This window comes from Mastomys coucha, unplaced genomic scaffold, assembly GCF_008632895.1.
Source record: "Mastomys coucha isolate ucsf_1 unplaced genomic scaffold, UCSF_Mcou_1 pScaffold21, whole genome shotgun sequence".
Taxonomy (NCBI): Eukaryota; Metazoa; Chordata; class Mammalia; order Rodentia; family Muridae; genus Mastomys; species Mastomys coucha.
In genome coordinates this window covers 91,019,633-91,032,840 of record NW_022196904.1, presented here as the reverse complement: position 1 = coordinate 91,032,840, position 13,208 = coordinate 91,019,633, and the positions used below count along the sequence as shown (strand labels likewise).

At 42.2% G+C, this 13,208-nt stretch overlaps 2 protein-coding genes across 8 annotated transcripts in view; one reads left to right on the top strand and one right to left on the bottom strand.

Moving 5' to 3' along the window:
* Positions 1 to 8,623, bottom strand: part of LOC116102678 (short transient receptor potential channel 2) — a 33,767-nt gene extending 25,144 nt beyond the window's left edge. Inside the window, exons 1-3 of one of the 3 annotated variants that reach the window (XM_031387618.1) lie at positions 8,185 to 8,623; positions 2,794 to 2,969; positions 748 to 889 (exon numbers count right to left, since the gene is read on the bottom strand). In XM_031387618.1, coding sequence (XP_031243478.1) covers positions 748 to 889; positions 2,794 to 2,838 — 187 coding nt within the window. In that variant the 5' untranslated portion in view covers positions 2,839 to 2,969; positions 8,185 to 8,623. The remainder of the gene's footprint in view (positions 1 to 747; positions 890 to 2,793; positions 2,970 to 8,184) is intronic. The other 2 variants (XM_031387616.1, XM_031387617.1) reach the window with 2 other exon arrangements.
* Positions 1,735 to 13,208, top strand: part of Rnf121 (ring finger protein 121) — a 71,251-nt gene continuing 59,777 nt past the window's right edge. The window contains exon 1 of one of the 5 annotated variants that reach the window (XM_031387622.1): positions 1,735 to 2,013. In XM_031387622.1, the coding sequence (XP_031243482.1) occupies positions 1,990 to 2,013 (24 nt within the window). In that variant the 5' untranslated portion in view covers positions 1,735 to 1,989. Of the gene's footprint in view, positions 2,014 to 8,898; positions 9,066 to 13,208 lie in introns of those variants that run through there. The other 4 variants (XM_031387621.1, XM_031387619.1, XM_031387623.1 and 1 more) reach the window with 4 other exon arrangements.

Sequence of the window (13,208 nt, the reverse complement as noted above, 5' to 3'; positions counted from 1 at the left end):
AAAAAAAAAAAAAAAAAACCAAACCAAACCAAACCAAACCAAAAAACAAAAGAAAAAGAAAATGCTCTACAGTCTTGCCTATAGCACAGTCTTATGGAGGCATTTTCTTTCTTCCTTCTTTTCTTTTGTTTTTGAGACAGTGTTTCTTTATGTAGCCTGGCTGTTCTGGAACTACTTCTGTAGACCAAGCTGGCATTTTCTTAATTGAGGCTCCCTCCACTCAGATGATTTTAGCTTATGTCAAGTTGACATTCAACTATGCATTCAAACTCAGATCCTTTATTTTTGCTTTTTCAAGACAGGGTTTCTCTGTGTAGCCCTGGCTGTACTGGAACTCACTCTATAGACCAGGTTGGCCTCGAACTCAAAGATCCTCTGCCTTCCAAGTGCTGGGATTAAAGGTGCGCACCACCACTGCCCAGCAAACTCAGATCCTTATACTTGTATGGCAAGTGCTTTACCTACTGAGCAGTCTCCCATGCCCATGCCTACCTTTAAACGTGGGTTCTGGGGAATCAAACCAACTCCTCATGTACTAGGACCTTACCAACTGCTCCATATTGTATTCTCTGTGAATGAAGACACTGGGTTTCTTCAATACCAAGCCTTCCCCAAAAGCAAAGACCACATCTAGGCAGGCCTTATTCCAGAAGGGCCACTTAGCAAGAATGAACCAAGATACTTGAGGGAAGTGGGGAGGGTTATCTCATTCCTCAGAGGTCCCAAAGGCCCTGAAAATTCACTCACCAACATCAATATAGCTTATGGGCACTGCCCTCTCCAACTGAAACTCCACTCTCAGTTGCCCTGTCTTGTCTTTGGGGCAGCTGAGCCAAGGTCCCCTGTGACTGTCTGGGTTCAGCAAGTTCTCCACAGGATGTTTGGGATCCTACATCAGAGAGAGAAAGGGAAAAATAGGAGGGTTTCTGAGATCCCCAGGGAAAACAGGACACCTAAGAATAAGAGATGTCTACAAATCCTCCTTAAGGGTTGTTACCATTACTTCTGCTTAGTTAGATAAATAAACTGAAGCACAGCAGGCAGGGGCTTCAAAAACGATCTATAACTTCACGAAATTACTGAGTAAAACACAATGCTAAGTTTCTAAACATAGAGCTCTTTTTTTTTTAAGGTTTATTTATTTATTATTATATCTAAGTACACTGTAGCTGTCTTCAGACACACCAGAAGAGGGCGTCAGATCTCATTATGGATGGTTGTGAGCCACCATGTAGCTGCTGGGATTTGAACTCAGGACCTCCGGAGGAGCAGTCAGTGCTCTTAACCGTTGAGCCATCTCTCCAGCCCCAAACATAGAGCTCTTAACACTATACTATATTAATAGTTCCTTATTCACAAGACCTTTACACAGACATTTATTTATTTACCTCCAAAATAATTCTATGAAATAAGATTTTTGGTTTATTTAGTCTGGGCTAGCTTCAACCATAACTCCTCCCAAGAGTTAGAATTATAGATGTGTACCACTACATCCAACAAAAGATTTTACTCTTTTTCAGTTTGTTCAGCAATAAAATCTTTCTTTTAACTGTTAATTTCACATGTGTCTGAATATTTTTTTCATAAAATAAAAGTAAAGCTTTAAAATAGAGGGTGGGGAGGGAGGCTACAGCCATGCTTTCATCCTTCTCTTCAGCTTCTAGAACAGTCTCTACAGAGTTCTGGAAGATTCTATGACAAAGCATTAGAAGGTGGTTATGGCGGTACACATCTATAATTCCAGCACCCAGAAGGCATGATTTGAGAGTTGGAGGCCAACCTTGGATACACAGTTGAGTTAAAGCCAGCCTGGGCTACAGGGCAAGACCTTCTCTCAAACAAACAAACAAACAAACCTACAGAAGCAAATAATACTCAGGAGCAAAGGCCAGTATATCTTTTCAAGTTAGAGGCCATCCTGATGTACAGAGAGAGTTCTGCGCCTGTCAGGGATATATCTTGAGTCTCAAGAGGAGGAGAAGGAAAATTATGAGAGTTCAAGCTGACTTGCTGGTAAGGAAGGTGAAAATACTTTTTTGTTAATTTTGTGGGTTAATATAGTAGTTCCTGAGCACCATCCAAGGAAGCTCTGTGAAATGTGCAGGGATTACAAAAAATAATTTCTTTACTTTTATTTTATGTATATGACTGTTTTCCAGGATACATGTATGTTCACCATTTACATGGCTGTTGGATTCTCTGCAACTGGGGTTAAATATGATTGTGAGCCACTCTATAGGTGCTAAGGATCAAAACTACATCTTTTACAAGACCATCTCTCAAGCCCCGTGTGGGGATACTTTTGACTGCCATAATCACAACACAGTAATACCATCATTAGGGATAAATGCTAAATACTCTACCATGGCAATAATTCTACTGTAAAATAGACTTAGCCACCCAAATGTCAATGGCATCCCTCAAAAAAGATCAGCATAATGGAAGGAAAGAGAAGGGTATAATGAATGAAGCAAATGACTGGTGGGAAGTCCCTAGCAATCCCCATGAGACTGGCACTGGGCCCAAAGCCTGGGATCTAGCAAAGATGGAGACTGTAGGCATTCAGAAAGTGAGCATATTTGATGGTGGTCACTATATCCTCATAGGTCAAGTATGGCCTTGAGTACCCTTGATTAATTTCAATAGCAGAGTGACCAAACTGCCATCTAGGGACTCTGGTATAGATAGGCCTAGGGCTTTGTCAGCGATCTACAAAGCACAGCAAGTCTCCTATACTTATCCATTCCTTTTAATCACCAAGAGAAGAGCAATCATGGCAGGTGGCTAATATACCTGAGAGGAAAATGACACCACGTGGCTGATCTTCACAGGAGCCATTGGAGGCTACCACCTTCCTTAAGTGTGAGGCAGATAGGTTTCCACCCAGGATGTCTTCTATAACCACAGTGGCACTGTCTATGCTTTGCTCTTGGTAGTTTTTGGGAGAACAAGAATCCTTAACATTACTCCTGAAAAAAAAAGAGAGAGAAAAAGAAATAAAGAAAAAGAACAAAAGTAAAATAAGCTACTTATTTTTATTTCTTTCTTTGTTTTTTTGAGACAGAGTTTCTCTGTATAGGCATGGCTATCCTACAACTCACTCTGTAGAATGGCTGGTCTTAAACTCAAAGAAATCGCTGGGCGGTGGTGGCTCACACATTTAATCCCAGCACTTGGGAGGCAGAGGCAGGTGGATTTCTGATTTCTACAGAGGCCAGCCTGGTCTACAGAGTGAGTTCCAGGATAGCCAGGGCTACACAGAGAAACCCTGTCTCAAAAAAACAAAAAACAAACAAAAAAACAAACAAACAAACAAAACAACAAATAAACTCAAAGAAATCTATGTGCCTCTGCCTTCCAAATACTGGGATTAAAGGCATAAACCACTATCCCTGGACTCACTCTTTGATAACAAGATTTATTTATTTACAGTAGTTGCCTCACTTCTCAGGGCTATCATGATCTTCAGGGAGCAGATCTGGATGGCCTAAAGACATTCCCGCCCCCCCCACTGTGAGACAGCCTCAGGGAAAAAAAGCAGCAAATTAAAACAAACAATTATTATAACAATGTTGGATTTATATTTCAGTGACCTCCCAAGAATGTGAATGGTACCATAAATTATCTATCTCTATGGCCTTAGGACATAATAAGGATGAATAATAAATGTACAACTAAATACATTATATAACTCTGCTTTGTCTGTTTAAGTAATCTTCCTAAAATAGCTTTCATTCCTCCAAGGTGGGTGTGGTGTCCCAAGTCTATGATCCAAGCTTTTGGGAGGCTAAAGCAAGAAAACACAGAGTTTAAGGCCAGCCTATGCTAATAGTAGTTTCAAGGATAGCCTGGGGGTACATAAGCAGACCCTGATTCAAAATAAAATATTCTTGGGACTGCGAGATGGATCAAGATTGTTTTTCTAACTTATTTTGCCTTTACATGACAAACATACATAACTCAGAGGTTTAAAGCACTGGATGCTCTTACAGAGGACCTAAGTTCAAATCCCAGCACCTACATGGCAGCTCACAGTTGTCTATAATTCCAATTCCAGAGGATCTGACACTCTCACACAGACATTCATGTAGGCCAAACACCAAATGTATGTCAAATAAATAAATAATTAAAAGAAAAAGTTCGGGCTGGCGAGATGGCTCAGCGGGTAAGAGCACTGACTGCTCTTCCGAAGGTCCTGAGTTCAGATCCCAGCAACCACATGGTGGCTCACAACCACCCCTAATGAGATCGGACATCTTCTGGTGCTTCTGAAGACAGCTGCAGTAAATTACACTGGAGCAAGCGGGACTGAAGCCAGTGAGGCCTAAGTGAGCTGGCCAGAGCGAGTGGGGCCGGCAGAGGTCCTGAGATCAACAGCAGCCACACACATGGCCATCTGTACAGCTACAGTGTATGCATACACATAAAATAAATAAAAATAAAATCTTAAAAAAAAAAAAAAAAGTTCACAGGAGCCACAGGAGCCAGGTATAGCATCATGCACCCATTATCCCAGCTACAGGGAAGGGTGAGGTGGACTTTGGGGCCATGTTGCAGGATATTTGATCACTCTGGGAACCCTGAGATTGTATTATTTACTGGAAAGGAAAAACAGTTTCAAGTTGTGGTGTGGCCCAGCTGTTAGCTTTAATACAAACAATGAAGGTAAAGTTAGTTTGTAGAAGGGAGCACACATGTTTGAAAGTGATAGTCTAATTTAGAAACTGACATAATGACGAATCAGAGAAAGATCTGACAGAATAGAATATGCCCAACTCTTGTGAGAACAGAGAGGAAAGAGTGGCTGCTTAAGAGGGAGCAGTGCAGAGGGAAAGAGGGAGGAGGCAGATTTACTGGAAGAGTTTTACAGAGACAGGTAGAAGAGAGAACAAGCCAGAGAATGACAAGCCAGAAGATTAGAACAGATTGTTAGAGTTAGTTTGAAGTCAAGCAGGGCAATTCAGTGAGAAATGGAAAGAAGCCAAACTGAATCAGTCAGTCTGGGGAGGAGTTTGAGCTAAACAGCTGAGTTTAACCAGCCAGCCAGAGTTCAGAAAGAGCAGAAAGGATGAGCTTCTTCAGCTGTATCATCAGAGCTGAAAACATTCTAGACCCAGATAAGACCATACAGATGCTAGAAGCTTCTAGCATGAGGCCTAGGTTAGCAGAGGGAGGCAAGAAGCCTCAGAGATGACAATTACTACAGGAGAATAAAAAAATTGTACAGGGCCAGTCTGGGCAACACAGCAAGAACTTATCCATAAATAAATAAAGCACAAATTTTCATCTGGGTATTTTAGTTGGTCTTTTTTTTTTCCTTTTTTCCTTTTCCTTTTTTCCGAGACAAGGTTTCTCTGTGTAGCCCTGGCTGTCCTGGAATTCACTCTGTAGACCAGGCTGGACTCAAACTCAGAAATCCGCCTGTCTCTGCCTCCCAAATGCTGGGATTAAAGGCGCCACCACCGCCTGGCTCCTTTTTTCTTAAAAAAAATTTTTTTTGAAGATTTATTTATTTATTTTATGTATGCATGTACATTGTCTTCAGACACACCAGAAGAGGGTATCGGTTCCCATTACAGGTGGATGTGAGCCACCATGTGGTTACTAGGAATTGAACTAAGGACCTCTGGAAAAGCAGCCAGTGCTCTTAACTGCTGAGCCATCTCTCCAGCCCAAAGATATATATATGTATATATGTGTGTGTGTGTGTGTATACATATATATTTTTTGTTTTGTTTTGTTTTTTTGTTTTGTTTTTTCGAGACAGGGTTTCTCTGTGTAACCTTGGCTGTCCTGGAACTCACTCTTTAGACCAAGCTGGCCTCGAAATCAGAAATCTGCCTGCCTCTGCCTCCCAAGTGCTGGGATTAAAGGTATGCACCACCACTGCCCGGCTTTAGTGGGCCTTTTGTTAAACGTTTTTTGGTTTGCTTTGTTTATTTGTTTTGTTTTTCTTTTTTTGAGACAGATTCTCACTTTGTAGCCCAGGTGAGTATAGAACTTACTTTGTGGCTCAGGCTGATCTTGAACTCATGGCAACTCTGCTTCTATTTCCCAAGTGTTGTGATTATAAGTGTGAGCCACCATACACAGCTCAGAAACGTTTTAGGAGTGCACTCCTATGTACTCACAAGGCCCATGGTGTCAGGTGCCCTCCATCATTCTCCCCTTTACTTTCGGAGACAGGAGCTCTTGACTCTCTCTTAACCTAGCTCAAAGATTGGCTAGGAGGGCTTGCCAGTAAATCCCCAGACCCTCCTCTCTCTACTTCCCAGTGTTGAGGTTACAGGCACCAACCAGCCGCTGTTGGCCTTTTTTAAAAATACTGCCTTGGCTAGCCTAGAACTTGCTGTGCAAACCAGATTGGTCTCTGTATACTGGATACACGGTTTAAAGGGTTTCATCACCACAGCCAGCCTCCTGGCATTTTTATGTGGGTGCTGGGGATCCAAACTCGGGTTTTACCCACTAAAAAACATACTTTACTCACTTAATCGGTTCTCCAGACTAAAATTTTATTTATTAGTTTTTGGCTTTTCAAGGCAGGGTTTTTCTGTAGAGCAGTCCTGGCTGTCCTGGAACTTATTTTGTAAACCAGGCTGGTATCTAAACTCACAGAGACTCGCCTAGCTCTACCTACCAAGTGCAGGGATTACAGGAATGAACCATCACACTTGACCTAGGTTAAAAAATTAAATATATGCAAAAATACAAGAAAGTAAACGAACTCTTTATGTATTTATCATTCAGGTTTAATAATTCTTTAGTGACAAGTGTTTTAACAATCTCTGAATGTCTTTATGGAAAGGGTCTCTCAAGATTCTTTTTGTTTTGCTTTGTTTTGTTTTTTCGAGACAGGGTTTCTCTGTGTAGCCCTGACTGTCCTGGAACTCACTCTGTAGACCAGGCTGGCCTTGAACTCAGAAATCCACCTCCCTCTGCCTCCCAAGTGATGGGATTAAAGGCGTGTGCCACCACTACCCAGTTCAAGATTTGATCTTGCTACATAGTCCTGGCTGACCTTGTATCTGCTATGTAACCCAAGCTAGCCAATATTTTTTATTAAATTTATTATTTACGTTTATTTGTGTGGGGGTGGATGTGCAGGGGTCAGAAGAGAGCTTGTAGGAGTCAGATTTTCTCCCTCTACCGTATGAGTCCTGGAGATGGAATGAATGCACGCCATTAGGCTTGGTAGCAACTTCCTTTTCCCACTGAGCCATCTTTTCTCTCTACCCTTCCCCCCCCCCAGAATATTTATATTTTATGTGTAAGAGTATTTTGCCTGCATGTACATATATGTACTACCTGTGTGCCTAGTGCTGGAGGAAGCCAGAAGAGGGTGTCAGATCTCCTGGAAATTGAGTTACATTAATTTTGAACTGTCACGTGAGTGCTGGGAACTCAACCTGGGTTTCCTGAAAAAAGCGCTCAATCTTTGAGCCATATCTCCAGCTCCAACACTGAGCCACCTTGCTGGACACACACACACACACACACACACACACACACACACACACACAGACACACTTGTCTTAATCAGTTCAAAGTCACAGCTCCATTCTGCCAGTTCTCACTTAGCATTTAACAAGCGCCTCCCCAGAAATTATTTTTGAGATGAAGGTCTTACTATATTGTTGAGCCCAACCCTTAACTCCAGATCCCTCTGCCTCAGCCTCCTTAATGTCGGTATCTCAGGCATTATGCTCATGCCAGGGTTGACCAAGTAATTTCGCTTTGGCCTCAAGCATAACATATACCATCAGATCTGACTTTTTCTTCAATATCCTACTTATGTAACTCCATGAGTCCTAATGCATTTCTAGCCACAATGGCTTTCTAATCTTTTCATCATTTAAGTTTTCTTCCTATCTTCTCATGCTATTGCTCCTGCTTGGAATACTTGCTCTCTTTAAAATGTCACACACACACAAACACACACACACACACACACACACACACACACACTCGCACACGTACGCACGTCTTAATCAGTTCAAAGTCACAGCTCCATTCTGCCAATTCTCACTTAGCATTTAACAAGTGCCTCCCCAGTAACAACTATGTTTAGCTCTTCACAAGATTGTGAGCTCCTGGAGAGCAGGGCTTTTGTTTGACTCATTCTTACATATCTAACGTAAAAGGGAGAAACGCATAGATGATTGGAAATTATCTGCTACTTACTGAGGTTCTTAAGCTCTCGGTCTCTCTGGAAGACTCCGGAACCGGGTGTTCTGTTCATTTTCTTGTTGGCCACCCTCCTCCCTTTCAGCTATCCCTCTCCAGATGACAAATCCCAACCCTTCTCACCGGTGTCCGTAAACTTTACGTACTGGTAGCCTCAGCTCCGGGGCTCGGATCTTATTCTCCCGCCAATTCCGTCCCGTGACCTCCGCCTTCTGGCCCCAAGACTTTCTACTGTAGCCCAGGAACGGGTTTTGAGTCCTAAAGAAGCCGCTATTTCTGAAAGACGACTTCCACTGAGGAAATACAGCAGTTACTACATCCAAAAACAAAACAACAAAACCCCGCGTGCTTGTGGTTTTTTATATATATATATACATTTTTTTAAAATTTTATTTTTTACAGACCGCCCTTAGCGAGTGGGATTTAAATTTCCGGGTCGGACTCGGTGCAGCATGGGAAATGTAGTTCTTAGTGCACACGCGTCTCTGCTCGTGTCCTTAGCGAGGGAACGTCGTGAAATATGCGCATTCAGGGACTCTCCCTTTTCCTCTCCACAGTGAGAAATGGTGAAATGTTTACACTGGAATAGTACAAGAACAACTTTTCGTTTTCCGAGAGCGCTCTCCTACTGAAGCTTGGCAGTGCATGAGTAGCCCCTTCTTAATTCCGAAAGAGCAGGTAGATGGTCTCTAGGTCCCTCACAGGCATCCCCTGTCTTGATGCTCCGCCCAGGCCGCGCCTCCGATTGGCTACAAGCACTGGAGCGGCGGAAGCAGCTGGCTCGCGGGCGACCGGGGTTGGGGCCGGCCGTGAAGATGGCGGCAGTGGTGGAGGTGGAGGTTGGAGGAGGTGCTGTTGCGGAAAGGGAGCTAGATGAGGTAAGAGGAATTGAGAGACAAGAAAGGAAAGACAGCTTGGAAGTGGAGAGAGAGGAAGTGAGGGGTGGGAGCCGGAGGTCCTAGGAGAAACGGGAAGGATCTTGAGGAAAGAGGGAGCTGACAGGGGAGGCGGGCTTTCCGTGAGGGAAATCTGAGGGCTTCTGACTCAGGGACCCCGAGGCGTGATGGTGAAGTAGATTGGCAGTAGCTTTAAGGGTGGTGATGAAGGGCTGGGTAGAGGCCAGGGAGAGGCGTTAAGGATTTTGAGATTATTGAGACGGAGGTCCAAGGTAGGCTCTGGAGCTGAGAGGTAGCATTAATTGGAGGGGCGTGGACTTTTCTGTTAGGCAAGGCGGAGGCTTTCACTATGGGAAAGGACTCCGAGATTGACGGGGAGGTTGGGGACACAATGCTAATATACTAGTATTACAGCTCTTAATTATAGGTAGGTACCATCTTATTCTTATATTCGAAGGCTTGTATATATCTCATGTTCAGTAAAGTTTTGGTCAACGAATGAATGAATAATTGTGAATGAATGAACAATCATGTAACAGAAACAGTCCATTTTGCTCACTGAACCAACATTTTCACTTCTGTGACAAGTCCTGGGTTAAGTGTTTGGAACTCAAGAGACCTTCCCCTTGTAAAGTCTACAGTGTAGTTATAGGATAAGAAGATCCATTGCATTTATGTGTATTGTGGTGGTTCTGAGAAGAGAGCCAGGGAAAGTTTTCCAGTTGTTGAATGGTTTTCTACTTCATATTCATTCTCATTCTTTCATTCTCCCCCCAACTCCCCTCTCATCAGTCCCTTCAAGGTGAACTTGGAAAAGGTATGAACCCTTTATCTAACAGGCGTTTAACAATCAAGGTATTGAATTACTAGTGGTCCTTGAAGGAGTCATTGAGCCTGAAAGAAATGAAAAGTATAGGGCTCTGAAGGAAAGTACGAAGGTAAGAAAGATAAGGGACAATCTGAAGCCAAGTAGTCAGTGGTAGTTTAGAGTTGCTCTGTGGTCTTCTGTGTGCAAGCATATGGATAGAGATAATACCAGAGGGCTAGGAGAGTGAGTGGAGATTATCAGGGAGAGCTTCTTCCTATGGTTTAGATTGGTGAAGAGTCTGAGGCAGGGAATAGGTTTAGGAAGTAATGACAAGTACTGGGTATGGTATGAGTCTAATTTGTTTTTGTTTTCCCTTTCTGATCTTAATAAACTGAGAACACAAGACTAACAGGTAACAGGTGGCCTAGTTTCTCACTTGCCAATTGCTAGAGACTAAAGGTGTTTGAATGCTGCTTGGTTGGAAAGGTGAAGTGGTTGTAGAAATAACCTTTCAAGGCCCTTTTTAGCTTTAAGTTTCTGTGTTTACAGTTGGCAGCTATTAATTGAGGTATTTTGAATAATAAATAAGTTGCTGAAATTAAAATTTATGGTTGGTTATTCATGGCTCTTCACTGAGATGGTTTCTTATGGAATTTAATTGAATATTTCTATCCCCGTCTAGCTTTTAAATGAATGAGACTCCGACTATGATTTATTTATTTAGCTTTAGCGCAATTACTGGGTAAATTACCTCAGTCTAATTTTCTAATGGCTCGACTGGCTATATCCCCAACTGTGCTCCCCAAATACTTGCTGTTTGAGTCTTCCCATGTTATTTCTGCTACGGCAATTTTGGGTACATGTTCCTGGCCCGTCATGTCTAATGGAGACTTCCTCTTTCCCTTCTTCCTCCTCTAAGCTCTTTCTTTCTCTTTCCCTCTCCTTTCTCCTCTTCATCCCTAGCTGTGACCCCTGCCTGGTAACGCAAACTCTGCCTCCCTCTATCTTCCCCAGTAACTGGCTATCCCCAGTTTTATTTAGCCAATAGTTTTAAATTAGAGAGCAAGGTTTTCACAGTAAAGGCTGGTGGTACACATGGGAATTTTCTCACCTTGAGGTAGCCAGATCTTGGGGTACAGAATTTAGTATTTGAACACATAGAGCACGAGACCAACCCTGACATTCGACATTCATATATCTAACTTTTTGGAGACATGCTGTCACTGAACTCTGCCTTTCTCTCTCCCTTTTTCTTTCGTGAATGCTGGAATTATATGTGTGTGCCACTGATGCCTGGCTAAGTTTTGACTTTTTGCTTCTTAGTGTTTTAAGGATTTAAGTACTATTAATAGGATGATACATATTTATTTCAGTGTTAGGTCTACAGGTCAACGTTACATGAAGCCACTAACATCCATCACAGGACCCTTGTTGCTTACGTTATTTTCCAAGAAAGAATATATCCTTGTTGAGAGGAAATTCTGTGTGAACTGGTTCTGTTCTTTTCCTTGTGAGTTTAAGAAAGTAACTTGAGAAGCAGGAAGTTATCATGAAGCTCTAGAACAAACGAGGTCTGGCCTGACAGATCTCAGTTTGTGTGCCTTCTGCTAATGTCTCCTGTGCTGTTTGTGCTCAAGCTTTCTCTAGCGAATGATAAGGTGACCTATATCATTAATATGTAACCACGGGAATTTACTATATGTCATGCCTTGGGAATTCAAAGGTGAGTAAAACAGGATCTTTATCAATTTACAGTCCAGTGGGTAGATATGCAAATAGCCCATTACAAAGCTAGTAAGTGTTGCAATGAATGTGTGTGCCTGTATGTGAGACAAGTGCAGTGATGCACAAGAAAGAAAGTTGGTTAGGGGAAGTCATGATAGAAATGGAAATAGCTGAAAGACTAAAGGTTTAACCTTCAAAAAAAAAAAAAAAGCTGTGATTTGCATGTAGATCAGAATAACTTTCATCCTGCACTTTCTGCCTGACCGACAGTCCTTATTCTGTAATCCAGGTTGGAAAGGAATAATGAGGAGCCTGGTTAAGATGGGAGTGATGCACTTTGGAAGGAGGCACATGATGTGATTTATTCTTCAGAATATTATGTCTATATTTTCCCAAATCAGGTATCATTAGTACATAGGTAATCTGGAATAGCAGTTTCACCTTTTGGTCTGGTTAATAACTTCTGCCTTGGAGAGCAGAATAGAAAGATGGGCTTAGGGTAGAACTACCTGTGGAAACAGCACTGTTGATGGACTCTTTAAAGTTACCTTGGTTATCTCATTTATTACTTACAGAAGCCAGGTGCATTCAGATGCTACTTTGTCTTTTCTTTAGAAAGGATTGCTTTTAATTCATGTGTATGTGTGTATGTACAAGTGTGTCAGTATCTGTGGGGTCCAGAAGAAGGTGTCAGATCCCTTAGAGCTGGAGTTATATATACATGGTTGTAAACTACCCAATGTGGGTGCTTGTTGGTCCTCTGCAAGAGCAGTATGTGCTCTTAACCACTGAGCTATCTTTCTAACTCCAGCCTTATTTTTAAATTTTCTTTCCTCTGCCTTTTGTTCATTTTTGTGTTGAGACAGGGCCTTTTTATGTATCCCACACTGGCCTTGAGCTCTCCTGCCTCAGCTTCTCGAGTGCTGAGATTATAGGCATGTATTACTAGATGCAGCTTTCCCGATTTTCATCGTATTCCAAGGTTTATTCTTTAGTTTATAAATTTATCCGTCAAATCTTTTTTGTTTGTTTTTTGAGGCAGGGTCTTGGTGTGAAGCCCTGGCTGCATTGAACTCCACATGTAAACTAAGCTGGTCTTGAACTTTGACCAGTCCTCTGCCTCTGCATGCTGGGGTCACAGATGTGTGTCACCATGCTCAGCCTCTGCATCAGATTTCTGTGTGTTAGTCACTGTGTGCCTTGTAATATGATGGATAAAGTATGATGATGTCCACAAGGAGCTCACAAACTAGGACGGGTTCAAAGTCTGAGCAGTGGAAGACCACGTCACAGTTGCCATGGTCATGGAGTTGGTATAGTTAATGAGAAATGGCTAGGTCATAGCCATTCTTCCCAGCTGCTTTAGTAAAACCCCCGAACCCAGGCTGAGAGAATTCTGTTCTCTTGCTTTTTCAAAGCAAGAGCAAGTTGCTGTTTTGTTTTCTTTGTTTTCCTCCTGTGGATCTCTCCCTGTAGACATTTGATAAATGTGCCTTGTTTCCAGGGATTTCTTCCTCTGGGGATTCTTGGATATATATATATATCCAAGAATATATATATATATATATATATATATTTTTTTTTTTTTTTTT